The 22785-nt window shown below is 50.1% G+C and overlaps 1 protein-coding gene across 4 annotated transcripts in view; it reads left to right on the forward strand.

Annotated features, from left to right (window-relative positions):
- The window catches only part of GRK5 (G protein-coupled receptor kinase 5), a 234187-nt gene that overhangs the window by 143237 nt on the left and 68165 nt on the right, over positions 1-22785 (forward strand). For all 4 annotated transcript variants that reach the window (XM_055424547.2, XM_055424545.2, XM_055424546.2 and 1 more), the window contains one exon: positions 22551-22663. In XM_055424547.2, the coding sequence (XP_055280522.1) occupies positions 22551-22663 (113 nt within the window). The remainder of the gene's footprint in view (positions 1-22550; positions 22664-22785) is intronic.

The following is a 22785-nucleotide window of genomic DNA, read 5'->3' on the forward strand; positions in this document are numbered from 1 at the left end:
AGACGTGTGTTCTGTGTGGGGTGGTGGTAGGTATTCAGTCAGAAGGCTAGAAAAAGTGCTGAGGAGGCTGGGGGAGGCTGAGGAGGCTAAGGAGGCTGAGGAGGTTGAGGAGAGAGGGGGAGGCTGAGGAGGCTGAGGAGGCTGAGGGAGGCTCAAGGGACTCTCTTTCAGTGGAACTTCCTGTTTCTCACGTTTCTTCTGTGAAGACCACAGAGCGTGCACTGCTCCAAAGCAGAGTCTGAGTCTGCCTGTCGGCTTGCGGTGTCTTTGGCTTCTGCTATGTCTGTCCCTCACCTTAGCATACCTCAGCCCCTGCTGGGCTCCGAGCGTGTTAATAAGTTGCTCCTCGGAGTTGAAACCACAGCCCATCTGAGAGGGAAGAGGGCGTCTTGCAGCTCATGTGAAAGTGCTCGAAGCTCTTGCGACCCCCCCTAATTAAGAAGCTGGGGTATCTGCCCTCCCCCATCCCACACCTTCTCTCCTTCCTGGCCCAGGACCCTTTGCTCAGGTCTCACTCTCCTCCCAGGCCCCGTGGCTCCTTTCCTCCTGAGGAAGGGCCCTGAGTGTTTCTGAGACTGCCACCTCATCACTTCTCTGGTGGGAAGTGGTGGCTTCCTCTTGAGGGAGGAGCAAGTTGCTGTCCTCCCTTCCTCTGGTTCCCAAGGGCAAGTTTCTCCGGTCAGCGAGGGGCCTCCCGGGGAGCTTCCTTCCTTCCCAGTGTTCACTGGGAGCTCCAGGGGCTTAAGAACCAAAAAGGCATGGACTTAGGCCCGGGTTCCCTCACTGCCGCTGTTTAACCTCAGCGAGTCCCTTAGACCTGCAGTGTATGTTTTTCTGTTCAGCACTGGTGGAGAACTCTCCATTGTCCAGGGTGGCATTAAGAACAAGAATGGAGTTTTCAAGCCTAGGGCTCTGGGGTTGCTGAGCACTCGTGTGCAAGCCACTGTGTAAGGGGTCCCTGCCCAGACGGGGGTTGTGAGCATATGCGCCCCCCACCCCCACCCCACCTGGCTTGTCACTCTGGCCTTGGCTGCTCTCTGACTGCCTCAGTGGAGAGGCCTTAGCTGCATCATGATTAAAACCGTTCCCTTATTCAGCAAGGGTTTCCCAAGTGGCTCAGTGGTAAAGAATCCACCTGCCAGTGCAAGAGACTCAAGAGACTGGAGTTTGATCCCTGGTTTGGGAAGATGCCCTGAAGGAGAAAATGGCAACCCACTCCAGTATTCTTGCCTGGAGAGAATCCCCATGGACAGAGGAGCCTGGCAGCCTACAGTCCATGGAGTCACAAAGAGTCAGACACGACTGAGAACTGAGCAGGCACACTTATGCACTTATTCACCAAGCCCCACTTAAGCGTTCATTCCTTCTCCCATTTCTGAGAACCTGCCCTGTCTCACAGAGAAGGCAGTGGCAACCCACTCCAGTACTCTTGCCTGGAAACTCCCATGGACGGAGGAGCCTGGTGGGCTGCAGTCCATGGGGTCGCACAGAGTTGGACATGACTGAAGCGACTTAGCAGTAGCAGCAGCAGCCCTGTCCCAGGCCTTGCTCTGGGCTCTAGGGAGCACAGCCAGGAATAGAACAGAGCAGGGCTGACTCTCTACTTCCAGCTTGAAGCTGGGGAGGGAACTTAACCTAGCAATCACCCAAGCAGATTTTCAAGACTGCCTGTGTTGAGCTCCTGAGAGGAGAGGTGACAGAGAGGCCCAGCTCTGGGTGAGGTTCGAAGGGGTTCAGAATCTAAAGGCAGCCCTTGCCTCAGGAAGTGTGGGCGCCAGCTGCAGAATGTCCGCACTCGGCTCTGTAACCATCAGAGGCAATCATACTGCAAGGTTGAAGTCAATGTTTAAAAAAAGGAACATCATTTCTTAGGACGCCCTTAGTAGCCCTGTATACAATCTTGTGTTTAGCCACTTAACCACCGCCCGGGATCAGAGGCCACCTGGATGTGTGCCCCTTGAGTGCAGGCACCTCACCCACCTTCTGGGCCCTTGAATGAGAGGCAGTGTCACCCCAGGCACTGGCACGGCCACCTGGGGACTGCTTCTTGCCCATGCCCTTCAGTAACCCCAGGGACACCTGAGCCTGTTGTGGCTGAGATGAGACGGTGTGCACAGCTCCTTCATGTTGGGAAAACACGTGTGGTTTCCAGCGCGCTGCCTCCAGTTCCTGGAACCAGAGTGTTTACTTGATGTGACTCACAGCAAAAAAGCTCTACTAACTTCAGAACCTTTCAGCCTCCAGACTGTCACTTAGGAAGATACCGGAACTTTTATCTGGTGGATCAAGAGTGGATTACCCGGTATGTCACAGAGTTGTTGTTTAGTCGCTCAGTCATGTTTGACTCTGCGACTCCATGGGCTGCAGCACGCCGGGCCCCTCTGTCCTCCACCATCTCCCGGAGTTTGCTCAAACTCATGTCTATTGAGTTGGTGATGCTCTCCAACCATCTCATCCCACCAGGCTCCTCTGTCCGTGGGATTCCCCAGTCAAGAATACTGGAGTGGGTTGCCATTTCCTTTTCTGGGGGACCTTTGCGACCCAACAATCAAACCTGTGTCTGCTGCATTGGCAGGCAGATTCTTTGCCACTGAGCCACCCGGGAAGCTCCTGTATCACAGGGTTGGAAAGCTAAATTGTGTTGGGCAGGGAGGGAAAGTGTTCTCCATTTCAGGTCACCATTTTTAGAGCTGAACACTTGCTTTTTGAGATTTGGGTACCTTAATTCCACCAGGGAAACTGTCCTCTATTTGCTTAAGTTCTAGGGCTGCTGTAAGACCGTGGGACACTGGGAGCCTTACTACAGCACTGTGGGTCACGCTGAGTGAGGTCGGGTGGGTACATCATGTTTGAAGCCATACCTCGACCTCCCTCTTGGTGGCAAAGTGGCATCTGGAACTCTGCCTGATTTAGTAGATGAGGCTCAGGTGGGTGGACCTTGGTTCCACAGTTCATCCTTTATGGATATTGTGTACTCAGCTCTCCCTTGGCTGGGCAGTGAAGTGGGTAGGTTTGGGGAATTCTAGAAATCTCCAGTGGCTGCTTCTAGCAGTAGTGATGGATAGAGAGCATTACTGAGGGCCTACCACGTGCCATGCACTGGGAGGGTCTCTGCCTCCCCTTGTCTGTGTCTTAGCTGCCGACTCAAATTGGCCCTGAGGCACCTAGAACCTCCTCCCAGAAGCCAGGCCCGGTTCAGAAGTCCTCAGAGGGCCTTCCGAGGCGGCGCCCTGAGTGTGAGGAGCTGGGAGCTCACCAGTCCCCGTTATTAGATCCATCTTCTGAGCAGAGCTTTTCTCCATGCAGGTGCTCAGAAGGGAAAAGTCAGTGAGCATCTGAGCTTCCACGGTGGAATTTTTCAATCATCTGAACATTGTTCTTGGCAAGGAATGATTGAAAACAAACAGCCATTATGGGTTACGTTTTTAGACCAGTTAGAAACAGAGGTTTCACCACAATGGTATTCTTTGATCATACCAATGGTTTCTTGGTCTTTTTCCCAGTTATCTCTCGTGTACTGAGTGACTGAGGAGGGTAACTATCAGGCTCAGCATCAATTAAGTATCTGTCGAAATGTCTGTTTGGAGCCTGGCAGTCAGAGGGAAGAGGAAAGGTGTTCCCAGAGGGGGCTTCTCCAGGCTGAGACAGAGCTTACGAGGTCTAGACAGTTATGAGATATGCGGGACTCAAGAAAGAAGGGAAGAAAGCAAAACATGTGTTTCGGGTTCTGCGTGCTTCTGTTCTGTATTTGTATAGCTGAGAAAGCTTTAGTTTAAAATAAGTGGTATTTGGCAAGAAGTGTTACTGCCTGCTGACAAATTGATTGTGCTGTTTTACTGAGATAAAAATGAAAATGCAGGAGGCATTTTGCTTCCCCCCCACCCCGATGATTAAAAGTGTCTACTTGGCTCCATGCAGAGATGGTCCTTGAAGATTTATAGGAGACACCTGCGTGGCATCCATCACCAGCCTGCAGGATGGCAGAAGCAACTACCTTGCACCGTGTTCAAGACACCAGGTCCTGGGAGGGACTGTTGAAAAGGCTCAACCCGGAGGGAGTCTCTGTGCCAGTCCCACCCTAGGGTGGGACCCTAGGGTGAGGGTCTTTGAATTAAGTCGAGAACTTCCACTCTTTGTTCATACTGAGCAAGAGCCTTAGAGCGGCTGAGTGGCTCAGCAAGCCCTGCGGTGGTGAATACGATCAGACCTTCTCCTACCTGGTCCTCAGTGTCCCCATCTAAGCAGTGAGTGTGTCACATTGGCTTTCCTTCAGGTTTTCCACAGGGCCCATGTCCCTGCTCCCTCCAGCATGCCCTTTCTCTGCTCTGACATGATTGTGTCATGAAGAAGGACGATGCCAGTGTCGGGAAGAGGCTCGCTTTCCCGAGTGGCAGATCCATTCATTAACTTGACCCGGCCCGGGGAGAAATGAGAATATAGCCAAAGGCTAGCAAATTGATGAAAGAGGTCATTCATTCATTCCCTTGTCAAATGTTACTGCGTGCCAGGCTCTGAGTGGGGAGCTGGGCGTCCAGGGAACAAGGCAACCTGAGCCCTGCCCACTCCGGCTGGGGTCCAGCCCTGTTTGGACTCCCGTCCTCTTGGCTTAGGGCCTCCCTGGTGGCTCAGTTGGTAAAGAATCTGCCTGCAATGCAGGAGACATGGGTTTGATCCCTGGGTTGGGAAGATATCCTGGAGGAGGAAATGGCAACCCACTCCAATATTCTTGCCTGGAAAATCCCATGGATAGAGAAGCCTGGCAGGCTATAGTCCACAAGAGTCGAACATGACTCAGTGACTAAACTATCACCACTTCTTGGCTTAAGGACTTGCCTCGATGTAGGTCCGAGCACAGGAATGTGCTGTGAACTGCAATGCCAGCAGCCTATTAAAAGCCAAGCATTTACTTCTGAACACCCAGGACTCTAAGGTTTCTACCTTCCAGGAGCGAGGGATTTGTTTTGACAAAGGAAGTGTAAACAGGATCCTAGTGAATAATATTTCTCATGGCTGCTCCTGCTTTAATCAATTGTATATTTATTGGTGACCTCATAAGTGTCTAGACTGTCCCTGGCTCTGCCAGAGATGCAGAGAATTTACAGCTCAGCTGGGGACGGTGGAGGCGGTGAGGAGGTCAACTCTGAGGACCGCAGCCCAAGGAACGAGACGGCATGCATGTTGCTTGATCACAGGTGTGGGGCCGGCATGAGACTAAAGGAGCTCCAGGAAGAGGGGGCATTCTGGAGGGCGAGGGGAAAGAGGGGTGTTCCAGATTATTCTCCTGTGCTGGACTAGACGGCGGTGCATAGCTGTCCAGCTGACAGCCAGCCCCTGACCAGCCCTGGTTTCCCCAGGCCTTGGTCTCTGGAGGCTGGAACCCCGGATTGAGTATGCAGAGCAGCCCTGGGCCCGTGGGAGAGGACTGACCAATAGATCACTGTGCATACAGCTTAAGGGGTGCCTCCTTTCCCCTGTGAGCCCCTAGAGCCTGCCGAATAGCGCCCTTGGTGTGGGACACTGGTGTGGGCCATCCACCTCTCAGGGTTCCGGTCCTTTGCCAGCTGATGCCATGGATCCCTAGAAGCTAAGAGATGGAGAAAAGTTGTTTTGTTTTCAGGGAGAGTTGAGTTCAGATCTCATCCCCACCTCTTGCTGGCTCTGGGACCTTATGCTAACTCCTTCTCAGGTCCTCATTTTTGACATCTGAAACAAAGGCTGATCATAGCATCTATTTCCTAGGGCTGTTAGGAGGACTGCAAGAGAAAAGCACCTGCAGTGAGTCTCATGGTGCTTGGTATACAGCAGGTGCCCCATTCCTGTTAATTGCTACCCTTCAGTTATTATTATGACGCATCAGGTGGCGAAGTGGGGAGGTCACTGTCCGACCAAAAGTCATCTCTTCCTGAAAACCAGCTTAGCTGCACTCTGTGAAAGTTCTTGTCTAAAACCCCGACTCCACCCTGGGCTGTAACTCAGCTAAGAGGCATCTGAATTGAGACTCTGCCTTTCTGTGTTGCTTTCTGCTGAGGCAGTGCACCTCTGTCCTGTTTCTCATCTATACTGTGGGTGCCAGGTGAGTTCTATATGCCTGCGATATGTGCATCTCTTCCCAACCTGGCCCCTCTGAGGTCTGGGGCCGAGCTAAGCAAAGGTGACTTGAAGGGAAGAGTTGACATGGCTGCACATTTAATTATCAAAGACCTGGATTGGGTACCAGTGGGCTGAGCCCTCCACAGGCTGTTTGGGGGAAACAGAGTTTGGGTGTGTCACATGGCTGGTCTTGTAGAAGTTGTGATGGGGCAGCTGGTGGAACTGGACTTTTATCTGAGAGAGGCCCCCGGGAGCACAGAATAACTACTAGCAAACATTTGCCCTCCCTGTCCCAGAAATGACAAACCTGGACAGTGTGTTAAAAAGCAGAGATATCACTTTGCCTACAAAGGTCCTTAGAGTCAAAGCTATGGTTTTACCAGTAGTCATGTACAGATGTGAGAGCTGGACCATAAAGAAGGCTAAGCACCAAGGAACTGATGCCTTCGAACTGTGATACTGGAGAAGACTCTTGAGAATCCCTTGGACAGCAAGGCGATCAAACCAGTCAATCCTAAAGGAAATCAACCCTGAATATTCATTGGAAGGACTGTTGCTGAAGCTGAAGCTCCAATACTTTGGCCACCTGATGTGAAGAACAGACTCACTGGAAAAGACCCTGATGCTGGGAAAGATTGAAGGCTGGAGAAGGGGACAACAGAGGATGAGATGGTTGGATGGCATCACTGACTCGATGGACATGAATTTGAACAAATTCCAGGAGATAGTGGAAGACAGAGGAGCCTGGCATGCTGTGGTCCATGGGGTCGCAAAGAGTCAGACACGACTTAGCGACTGAACACAACAATCCCAGGAATAAGGACAAACAGGCAGATATTAGAGAAAGACAGGTTTGGTCTCCAAATAAGAATGACCCTTAACACGGTACTGGTAAAGAGTACCGGACATCTTGTAGATGAGGTGCTTCCTGTCCCCAGAAGTACCCAAGCTGATGTTGGCTAAGCCCCTGATGGGGATCGTATGGAGAGGATGTGGGGTGTCTTTGGACCCTGAGACATCAGGACTTTGGAGAGACCATGAGTTGCCTCTACCTTCCCAGGCATTCGCTTCTCAAGCCACTTTCAGCTGGCACAGCTGTGCGCCTCGTTGGGCCTTGGCCATGGGCCCAGGAAGAAGCAGGGCCGCCTCTGCTTGGAGCCTGCTATTTGCCTTGGCTCCTGCCTGCCCAGCCGCTTCCTGGCCCTGCCCTCCTGTGGCTTTTTCTTCATTAGCTCATCGCTCCAGGTAAAGCCAGGCCCTGGGGCCCTGGATGGCACAATGGGCACAGCCTCTGAGGCTTCAGAGCCCCCATACCTCCCTGCTGTCCTCCTGGGCAGGCTAGAGCAGCCCACAGTAAAGGTGAGTCGGGCATGGTCATTCAGGCTCAAACAGGAGAAGCTCTCAGGATAGACTGAGGCACGGGGGGGGGTGGGGGGTGCCCTGCAGCAAACTGGCTGGGCTGAGATGGCAGCTGGGGACCCTGGCTCTCGGAGCATCGCTGTTCCCTGGCCTTCGGGAAATGTGCCATTTAACTCCTGCCCGCTCTGGCCACAGTGCAAGGGCAGCAGCCAGGTGGGCTTAAAGACCTCAACAGCTGTGAACTCTGCATGGGACTCTGATGCAGGAAAAGGTCCTCTTTGATGTCTGCATCATCACCACCCCCGCCCCAGGCACCTGCTTGTGGAAGTTAGGAACATCTACGTTCTCCTAGTTTATCAGCTTCATTTTGTAAAAGGAGAAACTGAGGTCCAGAGAGCAGACTGATGGGTCTGGAATCATACAGGCATCAGAGGAGAAGCCAGAGGAAGAGTCTGGTCCCCTGACCCCAGCCCCATGGGTCTGACTGAGCTCCCTGGAAGGCATTTGAGCCCACTTCACTCCTGGGGGTGCCGTGGGCCCACCATAGCTGTGGCAGATGGCCTGGCCCAGCCAGGGCACTCAGAGCCCTGCACACCTCATGGGTTCTTCTGTTAATCTTAGATGGAAGCCCTGCTAGGAACAGCTGTTCATCATCTAGTCTTTTCAGGGAGACCTGCACTTCTGGCAGATGAACCCCTCGTGGTGGGAGGGGGTCAAGGGAGTGTGGACCCAGGATTTCTACTCCCCAGCTTGGAGGAGGCTTATGGCCTCCACTTCACGTTGTTTGTTCATCTGTTTCATTTTACAGTCATTTGTTTTATGTATACACCTGTGCTCTTGCTTGGCCAGGCACTGTTCCAGCTGCTGGGGATCAAATGATGAACTAGTCCTTGGAAACTCCTGGGGAGCTTTAAAACTACTGACGCCATCTCCAGAGATTTGATCCAGTTGACCTGGGTGTGGCCCGTGCACTTCAATTCCTAAAGTCGCCTGTATTCACATGGAAATTTCTTTTCCGGGAGGAGAAAAGCTTGTAGAAGGGATGTGGCTCTAAGAGGAGGTTGTGAGCAGAGCACGAGTGAAGGCAGGGCCCAGTCAGTGGGCACAGAGCAGCATTTACCCTCTGCCGGGCTTTCCCAGGTGCTTCACCCCAGCGGGCATGGCCTGGCTCCCGGGAGGCTCTGCTGCTGGCCCGGCAGGGTTCTGAGCACCCACGTGGAGCCCAGACCCTGCACCCCAAGGCGGACATCTGGGGGTCACATCTCCTTTGCTTGCCAGGGACTTCCTAATCTCAGATCATGCAGCCGTGTTTTTCGAAGACTTGTTTTATCCTCATTTGTAAATATTTAAAATCTAAAGAAACAGAAACAGCCACAGGTCACACACATCAGTTGTCTCTTTTGTGCTTTTAGGAGCCTCCACTGCTGATGAACCAAATGCCCTTTCTGCTGATGCCTGGTGGTTGGCATGCTTGTCCCTCGAGGCTTTCAGCCTGGGAGAGGGCACAGGGCCCAATGTTTCAGGCTACTGATTTAGAGATGGCCAGGTTTTCCCTGGTGGCTCAGATGTTAAAGAATCCCTGTGTGTGCTTAGTCGCTCAGTTATGTCCAACTCTTTGCGACCCCATGGACTGTAGCCCTCCAGGCTTCTCTGTCCATGGGGATTTTCCAGGCAAGAATACTGGAATGGGTTGTCATGCCTTGCTCCAGGAGATCTTCCCAACCCAGGGATCGAACCCAGGTCTCCCACACTACAGGCAGACTCTTATACTGTCTGAGCCACCAGATGGTAAAGAATCTGCCTGCAACGCAGGAGACCTGGGTTTGATCTCTGGGTCAGGAAGATCCCCTGGAGAAGGGAAAGGCTACTCAATCCAGTATTCTTGCCTGGAGAACTCCATGGACAGAGGAGCCTGGCGGACTACAGCCCATGGCGTTGCAAGAGCTGGACACAAGTGAACAACGAACACTTTCAGCTTTTCAGGAAGAAAGCCAAGCGTGGACCCCAGGTCCCAAGTCTGTCCCCAGCTCTTCCCCCATACCGGGCATCCCAGCCCCAGCCACACAGTGTCTGCACCTCCCTGGCCATTCTCCAGGCCCACCTCCGACACTCTACTGCTCCACTTACCCACCCAATTCTTCCTCTCATTCTCATTGCAAGGAAGTATCTAAACTCTCTGCTTTTCTTGGCTGCAAGGATAAGGGAGAGGTCACTGCGTGACTCTAGGGCCCCATCATTACCCAGAGGGCCCTGCAGTGACAATGTTGGCTTGGCGTCCTGTTCAGCTCAGCCCTCAGCCCTTTCCCAGGCTCTAGGTTCCTCCTGGGCTTTGACTGCAGCCAGTGGCTTCAGAGCAGAGGTGGGGCTGGTTGGGCTGCTTCACCGGGGCCCCCCAAAAACACACTTCAACCCCCTCCCACTCCTCTTTCTTTCACAAGTCCTCAGACCAGACCCTCCTTTCCTTCCCCTTTCCCCACCCCGTATTCCCTCCCTTCCCCGACCTGGCAGCCCAGACCCCAAACACCCCACTCAGTGGTGGGTTTCATGTGTGACTTTTCCGGGTATCGCTAACCTTTGTAAGACTCAGGCTTAATAGTTTTGGTCCTCCAGAGACATGTGACAAGTACAAGACATTCAGTAGAACTCGAAACCAAAACGAGGGTGACAGAAAGCTCAGGAAGACGGGGCTGGGTTTGGGTGTGTTTGTGTAATGTGCCATATGTCATTTTTTATTCACATAAAAACATCTTTCTCGAAGCAATAGGAACCCACTCAGCTGTTGCTAACCAAATACCAAATGTTTCCTTTTTCCTCTCCTGCTTCTTCCAAGAGGCGGGCTGTGAAGAACTGCCGTTATCCGTGATGCTATCTTGCCTTTCAAACGTCAGACGGCCTTTTCCTCAGAGCAAACGCCCAATTGTTTTTCCCAGCGTTGGCAGGAATTTTTGAAAGAAAGCTGTTTATCATCTTAGACCTGGAGGGAGGGGCTTGAGCCTCGGTCTGATCCAGTCTCTTCCAGTCTATTTTCCTCAATTGCCTCGGGACCTACTGGGACCCTTGCCCCCAACCAGAAAAAAAAGCAGAACAATAAAACCTGGTATTTCAGTAAAATGGTGTTTAATAAAATTAAAGGAAACAGAAAGGAACGGACCCTCCAGTTGATAGAGAGATGGCTCCAGGAATTACTTTTGGACGCCCCCCTCCCCCCGCCCCCGACTCCCCTCCATGTACAATAAACATGTGGTTTCATTTCCAAGGGCTCCGGTGTTAGCATTTCCATTTCCTCAGGAAGCTCTCTTGCTCTTACTTCTGAAATGGAACGTTCATTTTCTTTGGCCCAAGTTCAAGGAGTGCCTAGGGCGACAACGAACACAATCCCAAGCTGGTTTCGGGGGTCGACGCCCCCTCCCACCCCCGCTGGGGACTGAGGCTAGTCGGGAGGGAGGGGTGGCGGCCTCCGTTGCTTGGCTCTATAGCCACGAGGGGAGTCATGCAGCCCCACAGCCTGAGTTCTGGCTTTCAGTTGGGAAAATCTGGTGACCCTCCAAGCATGCACATACCACAGGCTCTTAATTAAGAAAGTATGTTCCCATCTCAAGTCACTCGAAAAGAATGAAAACAGTGACAGCATTTATTTATCTTCACTATCAATATCATTCCTGTTTCTAAATCCACTGGGGGTCATGAGTCTTGCACGAATTGACTGTGGGTTGTGAGATTTTAACCACATCCATGTGCTGAGGGGGCACGTGTGGCTTCTCTCTGAGAGAGAGGCTTGGAGGAGGGGGAGAAGGGCAGCAAAGCCCTGGCCCCTGCCTTTCCTGGGGCTCAGGAACGACAGCTCTTGTCAGGAGGAGTGGCTGGGTTTTGCCATCTCTGGTGCTAATGCAGAGTCAGCCCCTCTTTCACTGGCTACATCCCATTTCTTTCCTGAATCTTCCAAGTCTTGTAGAGGAGAGGTGATATCTGAATGGATACCATTTGTGTTGTTGTTTAGTCACTATGTCATGTCCAACTCTTTTGTGACCCTATGGACTATAGGCCTCCAGGCTCCTCTCTCCATGGGATTTCCCAGGCAAGAACACTGGAGTGGGTTGTCGTTTCCTTCTCCAGGGGATCTTCCTGACCCAGGAATTGAACCCATGTCTCCTGCATTAGCATGCAGATTCTTTACCGCTGAGCCACCTGGGAAGGCCTACCATTTGTGTAGGGCCTTCAATATGCTGAGAATGGCCTGGACGCTCATGTGTGTTGTTGATCCTCTGACTGTTGTATGACGCTCTGACTGCCTGTGTGATGCAAGAGGAGCGGGCCTCAGGTTCAGGGACATGTCCAAGATAGGATAGCACGTTAGTCCATTTGGGCTGCTATAGCAGAATGCCACAGCCTGGGTGAATTATAAACAGGGTTTTGTTTGTTTATTGTGGGTTTTTTGCGGGGAGGCCATGAGGCTTGAAGGATCTTAATTCCCAGACCAGGGACTGAACCTGGGCCTTTGGCAGTAAAAGCATGGAGTCCTAACCCCTCAATCACCAGGGAATTCCCATAAACAACAGAAGTTTATTTCTCACAGTTCTGGAGGCTGGAAGTCCAGGTGCCAGTTCATAAACGACCATCTTCTTGCTGTGTCCTCACAGGGAAGACAGGGTGAGGGAGCTCTCCGGGGCCTCTTCTAAAAGGGCACAAATCCCACTCATGAGGGCTCCACCCTCATGACCTAGTCACCTCCCAGGTCTCACCTCCTAATACCATCACTCTGGGCATTAGGTTTCTACATATGAATAGGGGGAAGGGACACATTTAGTCTCTGGAGAAGGAAATGGCTACCCACTCCAGTATTCTTGCCTGGAGAATTCCATGGACAAGGGGAGCCTGGCGGGCTACAGTCCATGGGGTCTCAAAGAGTCAGACATGACTAAGCAACTAAAACACCACAACTACCACATTTAGTTTCTAGCAGGTATCCTTTACAATGGGCCTGGGGTGTGGGTACCATCAATGGCTTATTATGAGAACAGGCTGGGAGACACAAGGGGCTCTGAACAAACACCCACACATCCCAAAGTGGCGGTGAGGATGGGGCCTCTTGTCTTGTTGTGCCCTCTGTTGATTGATAACTTGGTAAGGGTCATGCCCGACTTTTGAGGTAGGCTTGGCTCTGCCTAAAATCTTCAGGACGTGTGTTGCAAAAATCTGTATGCGTTTGTTGGCGTGCTTGCACATTCTCAGAGAATGACCTCCATCACCAGATAAACTTACCTGCTGAGCCCCTCAGTTGACACTGTGCTGACTCGTGTCTCTTCGTGTCTCACCTCCATCCCCAAGCAACCTATTACTTCCTTTCCATTTTCTTTTTCCTTTCTTCTTCTTTTTTTTTTTTTTTTTTTGGTGGAGGGTAGGGCTGTGCTGCCTGGCATGTGGAAACTTAGTTCCCCAACCAGGGATTGAACCTGTGCCCCTTGCATTGGAAGTATGGGATTTTACCACCCTGGACTGCCAGGGAAGAACCGATCCATTTTCTTTAAGCCATTCTCTCTCTCTTTTTAAAATGGAAGCATAATTGATTTACAATATTGTGTTAGTTTCAGGTATACAACAAAGTGTTTCAGTTATATGTATATTTTCAGATTATATGATATTCCACGGGCTTCCCTTGGAAACGAGCAGAGATCTTTCTGTCATTTTTGAGATTGTACCCAAGTACTGCATTTTGGACTCTTTTGTTGACCATGATGGCTACTCCATTTCTTCTAAGGGATTCTTGCCCACAGTAGTAGATATAATGGTCATCCTAACTAAATTCACCCATTTCTGCCCATTTTAGTTCACTGATTCCCAAAATGCTGATGTTCACTCTTACCACTCCTGTTTGACCACTTCCAATTTATCGTGATTCATGGACCTAACATTCCAGGTTCCTATGCAATGTTGTTCTTTACAGCATCAGACTTTACTTTCACCACCAGACACATCCACAGCCGGGCGTTTCCACTTTGACTCAGCCTCTTCATCCCTTCTGGAGCTGTTTCTTCATTCTTCTCCAGTAGCATATTAGGCACCTACTGACCTGGGGAGTTCATCTTTTAGTGTCCTATCGTTTTGCCTTTTCATACTGTTCATGGAGTTCTCAAGGCAAGAATACTGAAGTGGTTTGCCATTCCCTTCTCTGCTGCTGCTGCTGCTAAGTCACTTCAGTCGTGTCCGACTCTGTGCGACCCCATAGATGGTAGCCCACCAGGCTCCGCCGTCTCTGGGATTCTCCAGGCAAGAACACTGGAGTGGGCTGCCATTTCCTTCTCCAATGCATGAAAGTGAAAAGTGAAAGTGAAGTCGCTCAGTCGTGTCCGACTCTTCGCGACCCCATGGACTACAGTCTACCAGGCTCCTCCACCCATGGGATTTTCCAGGCAAGAGTACTGGAGTGGGTTGCCATTGCCTTCTCCCATTCCCTTCTCTAGTGGACCACATTTTGTCAGAACTCTCCACCATGACCCATCTGTCTTGGGTGGCCCTATGTGACATGGCTCATAGTTTCATTGAGTTAGACAAGGCTGTGATCCATGTGATCTGTTTGGTTAGTTTTCTGTGATTGTGGTTTTCATTCAGTGATTCTACGAAGAACTACAAGACCTTTTAGAACTAACACCAAAAAAAGTTGTCCTTTTCATCATAGGGGACTGAAATGCAAAAGTAGGAGGTCAAGAGATTCCTGGAGTAACAGGCAAATTTGGCCTTGGAGTATAATATGAAGCAGGGCAAAGGCCAGCAGGGTTTTACCAAGAGAATGCACTGGTCATAGCAGACGCCTTCTTCCAACAACACAAGAGAAGACTCTACACATGGACATCACCAGATGGTCAATACCAAAATCAGATTGATTATATTCTTTTCAGCCGAAGATGGAGAAGCTCTGTTTAGTCAGCAAAAACAAGACCAGGAACTGACTGTGGCTCAGATCATGAACTCCTTATTGCCGAATTCAAACTTAAATTGAAGAAAGTAGGGAAAACCACTAGGCCATTCAGATATGACCTAAATCAAATCCCTTATGATTATACAGTAGAAGTGAGAAATAGATTCAAGGGATTAGATCTGACAGACAGAGTGCCTGAAGAACTGTGGATGAAGGTTCATAACTTTGTATAGGAGGCAGTGATCAAAACCATCCCCAACAAAAATGCAAAAAGGCAAAATTGTTGTCTGAGGAGGCCTTACAAATAGCTGAGAAAAGAAGAGAAGCTGAAGGCAAAGGAGAAAAGGAAAGATATACCCATCTGAATGCAGAGTTCCAAAGAATAGCAAGGAGAGATGAGAAAGCCTTCCTGAGTGATCAATGCAAAAAAAAAAAAAAAAGAGGAAAACAATGGAATGAAAAAGACTAGAGAGCTCTTCAAGAAAATTAGAGATACCAAGGGTGCAAAGATGGACACAATAAAGGACAGAAAGAGTATGGACCTAACAGAAGCAGAAGATATTAGGAAGAGGTGGCAAGAATACACAGAAGAACTGTACAAAAAAGATCTTCATGATCCAGATAACCACGATGGTGTGATCACTCACCTAGAGCCAGACATCCTGAAGTGTGAAGTCAAGTGGGCCTTAGGAAGCATCACTACAAATAAAGCGAGTAGAGGTGGTGAAATTCCAGTTGAGCTATTTCAAATCCTAAAAGATGATGCTGTGAAAGTGCTGCACTCAATATGCCAGAAAATCTGGAAAACTCAGCAGTGGCCACAGGACTGGAAAGGATCAGTTTTCATTCCAATCCCAAAGAAAGGCAATGCCAAAGAATGCTTAGACTACTGCACAATTGCATTCAACTCACACGCTAGCAAAGTAATGCTCAAAATTCTCCAAGTGAGGCTTCAACAGTACATTAACCGAGAACTTCCAGATGTTCAATCTGGATTTAGAAAAGGCAGAGAAATCAGAGATCAAATTGCCAACATCAATTGGATCATAAAAAAAAGCAAGAGAATTCCAGGAAAACATCTGCTTCACTGACTATGCTAAAGCCTTTGACTGTGAGGATCACAACACACTGTGGAAAATTATTGAAGCGATGGGAATACCAGACCACCTTACCTCCCTCCTGGGAAACCTGTATGCAAGTCAAGAAGAAATAGTTAGAACCGGACATGGAACAATAGAGTGTTTCAAAATTGGGAAAGGAGTACGTCAAGGCTGTACATTGTCACCCTGCTTATTTAACTTGTATGCAGAGTACATCATGCAAAATGTTGGACTGGATGAAGCACAAACTGGAATCAAGTTTGCCAGGAGAAATATCAGTAACTTCAGATATGCAGATGACACCATCCTTATGGCAGAAAGTGAAGAGGGACTAAAGAACCTCTTGATGAAGGTAAAAGAAGAGAGTGAGAAAGCTGGCTTAAAACTCAACATTCAGAAAACTAAGATCATGGCATCTGGTCCCATCACTTCATGGCAAATAGATGGGAAAACAATGGAAACAGTGAGAGACTTTATGTTCTTGGGCTCCAGAATCACTGCAGATGGTGACTGCAACCATGAAATTAAAAGTTGCTTGCTCCTTGGAAGAAAAGCTGTGACAAACCTAGACAGCATATTAAAAAGCAGAGACATTACTTTGCCGACAAAAGTCCATATAGCCAAAGCTATGGTTTTTTCAGTAGTCATGTACGGATCTCAGAGTTGGACCATAAAGAAATCTGAGCACCGAAGAACTGATGCTTTTGAACTGTGGTATTGGAGAAGACTCTTGAGAATCCCTTGAACTGCAAGGAGATCAAGGAAAGTCAGTCCTAAAGGAAATCAGTCTTGAATATTCATTGGAAGGACTGATGCTGACACTGAAGCTCCAATACTTTGGCCACCTGATGTGAAGAACTGACTCATTGGAAAAGACCCTGATGCTGGGAAAGGTTGAAGGCAGGAGGAGAAGGGGATGACAGACGATGAGATGGTTTGATGGCATCACCAAATCAATGAACATGAGTTTGAGCAAGCTCCAGGAGATGGTGAAGGACAGGGAAGCCTGCTGTCCTGCAGTCCACGGGGTCACTAAGAGTCGGACACGACTGAGCGACTGAACCACAACAGCAAGAACAACAGGCTTCCCTGGTGGCTCAGTGGTACAGAATCTGCCTGCCAGTGCAGGAGACACAGGAGATGCAGTATCAATCCCAGGGTCAGGACTACCCCCTGGAGGAAGAAATGGCAACCCACTCCAGTATTCTAGCCTGGTAAATCCCATGGGCAGAGGAGCCTGATGGGCCGTAGTCCATTCGGTCACAAAGTGTTGGATATGAATTAGCAACTAAACTACCACCACCACCACTGTGAATCCTGCCCCCCAAATTTAGACATCTTTTGATCATACCTCCTGGGACTCAGGAACCTTCAAACAAGTTACTTAACCTCTTTAACTTCCGCATCTTGGCTCTTATGAATACTGTCGAAATGTACATGGAAATTCAAATTCCTCTTTGAAATACTGATTTTAATTCTTTTGGATAAATACCCAGCAGTGGAATTGCTGGGTCATATTCATTTTTTGAGGAACCTCCATATACTTTAAGCCATTCTTGAAGGTTCCCTGCAGTGGTCTCAGGCCTAGCTCTGCATTTCTGCTATACCACACTTGTCTTAGCCGTGCACTGTGGCTTCTCCCTGCTCCTCCTCCTAGCCTCTGGCCCTATTTCTCTGGCTTTGGCCTTCTCCTTCCCCAGCACTCAGCCTCTCTCCTGTGCTTGACGATTGGCATTGCCTCTGGCAACCCCGTCCCTCTCGTTCCCATGCTCCAGTGAGCCCTCCCTTGGGCACCACCCCTGAAACTCACCCAAGTCAGGAGAGCTGTGTGTGCGCCCCTCAGCTGGGGCGTTTCCCATAGACCTGCTCTGCAGCTTCATTCACAGCTGAGCCGTGACCAGCCCTACCTGTGATCTTTTCTCCATCCTGCCTCAGCGGGGCAGGTAAGCAAACTGCTCAGACAAAGACAAAGCCTGGGGGAGGGGGAGCCTCCTTTAAGGGGTGCCCTGACAGGCTCCGTATGCAGTGCTCAGAAGGGGCTCAGCCAATGTCTGTGAACTTGCTGAGAGAACAGTGGTTCTGTCTGAGGCCCCTCTGGCAGGAATCCGGCATGCTGCAGGACGGAGCAGCACCCCGTCTTCCCTGGCCAGCCATGGGCATGCTTGGGAGGTGTCAAGCCCTTGAAGAAACAAACGACACATGTGGTTTCCTTAAAGCCAGTTCAGTTCAGCTTCTCATCCAAGTAGGATCTCGCAACCGCACAGGCTGCGCCCTCCCTGCCCAAAGGCCGGGGCTTGAGCCACAGGTGGGAATGGCTCCCAAACCAGCAACCTCTTCCGTAAATGTCTCGGACTCTCTGCTCCCTCCCCATTTTTGTCCACCTTCCCATGTGCTGCACTTGAATTCATTTGTGCTCATTAGAATCACTGAGGCTCCAGTGGGATGGGAATCCATTCCAGTCTCCTTGGCCTTGGGGTCCAGCTCTTTCCTGTCTGAACCCAGCCTGCCTTTCCAGCACATCCTCCCTCCCCAAACCTCCTGTGTGCTGGTGGGCCCCAGCCCTCCCTGGTGCATTCTGCCCCTTGACCTAGAGCACTGTAAGTTCAGAGCTTAGAATGGGGTTTCTGGACCCCCTGTCCATTACCTTCCTCTAGATATGCTTCAGTTTTCTGTGTCCACCAGACCAATGCTACCACAGCCAAGGTCAAATGTCACATCACGAAGACCACACCCCTAATCTTGGTCTTAGCTGACAGCCAGCTGTTAACCCCAAGCCTGCTTCTGGATCGTTAACCTGCCAGTGGGTATGAGGTGTGTCTCATCCCATCTACTCATCCACACCATCCACCCCCACCAGGTGTTCAGTTCAATAAGAGTGTATGAAAATTGAAGGAACCTTCTAGTATCATAAAGCAGGAAAACTTGGAAGAGAGTTTGTTGGATGAAGGAAGGACCCAAAGAATAGGCTGGAATGATTAGATGATTGGTGAATACTTTGGGGGCAAGGAGCCTGATGCCCCTCATATCTTATATAACAACAGGCTCTTTCTGTCTTGGAGGGAAAGATCAATGAGCGATGTAGCCAAAAGCAGAATTTTCACGTTCAGAAGAGTTGGTGTGTTTGTGTGTGTGTCTGCCTGTGTGCCCAGCATCCCAGGGCCTCCCAGTCTGAGAGAGAGATTCAGAGGCCAGAGAGATCCCTCCCCTTCTGTGCTGGGAACTCCTCCCCACCAAACCCCGCTAGGACATCCTTGGGAGAAGGGCTCTGAGCATTTCTACAACATGCCCAGCTTCCATAGCAACTGACCAGGAAGGATCCGCTCTGAAGATGTACTGATATCACAGAGCAACTTGTGCTTTAAACTGCAGTCTCCTCTGACTTTCCGGAAGTGACCTGCCCCTTGGACTTGCTCTTGACACATCAAGAACTTTGATCCACACCTCTTCCTGTCGCCTCGATCAATCTGATTCCTACTCTTTGTTCTGTGGCCTCCTTCTCTGTCTCTAAGGGATCTGCAGACTTTGCCCTTCAATCTTAGCGGTGGTCGCACTTCCTCAGAGGACAGGTCCGTTTATCTTTATTTCAAGTTAAGGAAACATCCCAGTAGATGCTTGCTAATCCTCTTCTTTCTTCCTGGGCTCCCTGCACATGGCTTTCTTGCCTGGGATCCTCTGTACAGCTGGGAGAGGCACAGTCAGAACTAAGGTGCTGACAGCTTGTGTTGGAATCACATGGTGTTTACTGTGCTATGAGTTTACAGCATCCTTGTTTCCATACTGACAGCACACGCCATATGGAGAGAGAAAACCCTGTCAGATGAACCCTTGAGGAACCGCAGTGTGGTGCATGAAATCTCATAATTGCTTTCAGAGATGGGGAGGGCCATCTCTCGCTCAAATTGCATCAGCGATGGGGGCGCTCCCTGCCACAATTGAATAAAATGGAGTTTGACATGAGGTAATTTACTTTGTTCTGTGTTGGTGCTGGGGAAGCTCAGCTGATCAGGCAAGGATGGGAAAGTTTGTTTTCTCCCCTTGGAGGATCAGGCTGAGAGGGAGGCAGTGAGAATGCAGGCCATGTCCGCAGGACGTGGTGTTAACAGGTGCAGGTCAGACCGGTCACCCACGGGGTGACCAGACTCCAGCCCAGACTCCCTCCTGTCGCTGATGATGACCTGACATTTTATTACTGTCACTTGGGATCTTGTCTGCTCACCCAAACACACTCCACCTTTCCAACGGAATCCAAGATCCCTGAGGTCTGGGATCGTGTCCCGTTCCCCCCACCCCTTTATGCCCACCAATCCTGCCACACACCAAGGTGGGCTAAATGTTTGTTGGAGTGGCTATTCCCAAACCATCTGTGCATGGAAAAGTAGGCTGAGTGAGGCAACAATTCAAGGCTAGTTTCAGCCCCCAAACCACTTGAGCAGGGGCCCAGGGGGAGACTTGCAAGGTGTTTCATCTTTGTTCACCAATGTATCTACTCAAGAGAGAATGGGAAGGTCATGAGTGCCTTCTGAACATGGTATACTGAGAACTGGTGAAGTGAAAGTGTCAGTCGTGTCCGACTCTTTACAACCCCATGGACTATAGCCCGCCAGGCTCCTCTCTCAATTTAACTCTGCAGGCAAGGATACTGGAGTGGGTTGCCATTTCCTTCTCCAGGGGATCTTTCCGACCCCGGGATGGAACTTAGGTCTCCTGCACTGAAGGCAGATTCTTTACTGTCTGAGCCACCAGGGAAGCCCCAAGAGCCAGTGGATTCCTTCAGAAACAGTTCTTACCCTCAGGCAGTTTACCCAGGAAAGGAGAAGTGGGTTATAAAACTCACCAGCCCTAGTCACTTGTTCTTTTGGTTTATTGTTGTTTAGTTGCTAAGTCGTATCTGACTCTTTTGTGACCCCATGTACTATGTAGCTCTCCAGGCTCCTCTGTTCAGGCAAGAATACTGGAATGGGTTGTCATTTCCTTCTCCAAGGGATCTTCCTGACCCAGGAGACAAAAACTCAACACCACTGGCTTAAGCGATAGGTGGATAAGGGTGCAGGTGGAGAGCAGGCCTCAGTCGGTTGCCTTTGGGGTCTCCCATGATATCTGCAGCTCCAGGCTTCTCTTTCTTACTCAGCTCTTTCTCCTCTGTTGGCTTCACTCTCCGTGGGCTCTCGCTGCCTGGTGGGAAAGACAGTTGTGTTGGCTCCTGACTGACTGTTCATAAGACCTTGTCATCCCAGAGGGGTACGTGCTTCTTTTCTGGAAGTTCTAGCAAAATCCCTGGACCCCCTGGGTCATGTGCCCTGAACCTATCAGTGTGGCCCTGATAGAGGACTCAGATTGGCTGGGACTGAGTCATGTGCTCCTCCCTGAAGCTCCCTGAAGTCATTCCCTTAGAACCATGGGCTAGAATTTTACAGACTCAGGGGAGGAGGTTCCACAAAGGAAGGGAGACTTCTTGCCTGGAGAATCCCAGGGACAGAGGAGCCTAGTGGGCTGCCATCTATAGGGTCGCACAGAGTCGGACACGACTGAAGCGGTTTAGCAGCAGCAGCAGCAGCATGCTGATCCTAGGAGATAGGTGCGATTATCATTCCCAGTTTACAGATGAGGAAACTGAGGGATAAAGTGTCAGGTCATCTGCCCCAGGGCACACAGGCAGTGAATACTGAGGCTGGGATTTTAACCCGGGCTTAGCTTCAGAGCCCTTGCTCACAGCCACCAATCTTCCTACAAGTTATGGCTGTACCTCCTGTGGATAAACTCTTTGGGTATGAAAGTGAGTGGGCGTGATGGTTTTCTTCCCATCTTGTTATGTTTCATATCACCAGGGAAACCCCCTCTAAAGGGATGATTGTCCTGGTTCCTTCTCTCCACTTGGCAAGGATCTAGTCTTTCCTTTCTTCTGGATAGCTCTCCTACCGAGGTCTACCTCACCCTCTTCCTGGGTTCCCTACAAAGTCCCTGACTTTTCCTGGTGCAGCTGCAGAATCAAGGGGCTCATTTTCAGTGCTGTAGAGAATCCAAGGCAAGGTGTCTCAGCAAGACCTTGGAGCATCTTTCTGGCCAGAGAAAGCCTTTTGCAGAATCACTGCAGAAAGAGCCAGAAGGGACCCTCCAATGCGCATCTTCATTTTACAGAGGAAGACTAAAGCCCAGAGATGTGGATGTGTTGCTTGCAGTCACACAGTAAGTCACTGACTAGAACCCTGGTCTCCAGGCCTCTGGCTTTGAGTCTTACACTATCTTCCTTCTTCAGAATTCTCTTGGCTACTCAATAGCTGAGGACTCGTCACTTCCTGCCTCTGTGCCTCTAGCTCCTTAGCTGGAAAATGCAGTGTTTTCATAATGTGAAGCACTCTTAAGACTGGGCTTTGCTTCAGTTGGGCAAATACGATTTTATTTTTTTAACTGCGTTCATTAGAATGTTTTGAATTATAAGTCGTTTTAAAAGTTTTTCAACTTGTCCTAAACAATGCTCATAAATAAGCTTTTCAGATGTGGTTTGGGCTGCACGTTGCAGGCATAGTGTGATCTAGATTCATGACTTCACCAGAGCACCTACTCGTAATTTTCCCAGCTCTGACCTCCTCTCCATGTGAACATCATCCTCACAGCAGCTTGTTGTGCAGTACCAAGATCTCTGCAGCAGACCCTGGCCTCACACCCATGTACCCCAGCACCAGAGGAAAAGAGGCTTAGTGTGCCCAGGCAACATCTGTGGTTCATGTGGATTTTAGTGGCTTGGGTTGCATGCTCGGCACCCTTATCCAGTCATTGTAACCAAGGAATGTGACATGCTAATCAGCCATCTAGGGATGCCGTCATAGTGCCAGGGACTGCTAGCATCTTCACATAGCATCCAGGGCATTGAAGAGGGAGTGGACTGGAGACTAGAGGCGAGGTATTAACTGGCCCCTTTTTCTACCCTGACCTTGACCCTCTGAGTCTGCAGAGCCTGGAGATGAGTAAGGGGTCCTGAGAGTTTGCCAGTCACCTTACTGCATCCATCTGGGATGAGGATCCAGACGCGGGTTGATGGCTCTGCCTGGCCCTCTCTGGGTTTCACCGTATTCTTCTTTTCTTTTCTCCAGACCGAGATTACTGCAGTTTATGTGACAAACAGCCAATCGGGAGACTGCTTTTCCGGCAGTTCTGCGAAACCAGACCTGGGCTGGAGTCTTACATTCAGTTCCTGGACTCAGTGGTAAGTCCCTGCTCCTGAGTGGGGAGCTTTTGGTCCTCTGTGATCAGCGATGGTTTTCATCCAAGGGAAAAGATAAAGACCTTGTGACTTAGATGGATGAAGAATAAACTTGTCGCTTAAGA

Source organism: Moschus berezovskii, chromosome 12 (assembly GCF_049115385.1).
Source record: "Moschus berezovskii isolate FMDL1 chromosome 12, NW_MosBer_1.0, whole genome shotgun sequence".
In the NCBI taxonomy this organism is placed as follows: Eukaryota; Metazoa; Chordata; class Mammalia; order Artiodactyla; family Moschidae; genus Moschus; species Moschus berezovskii.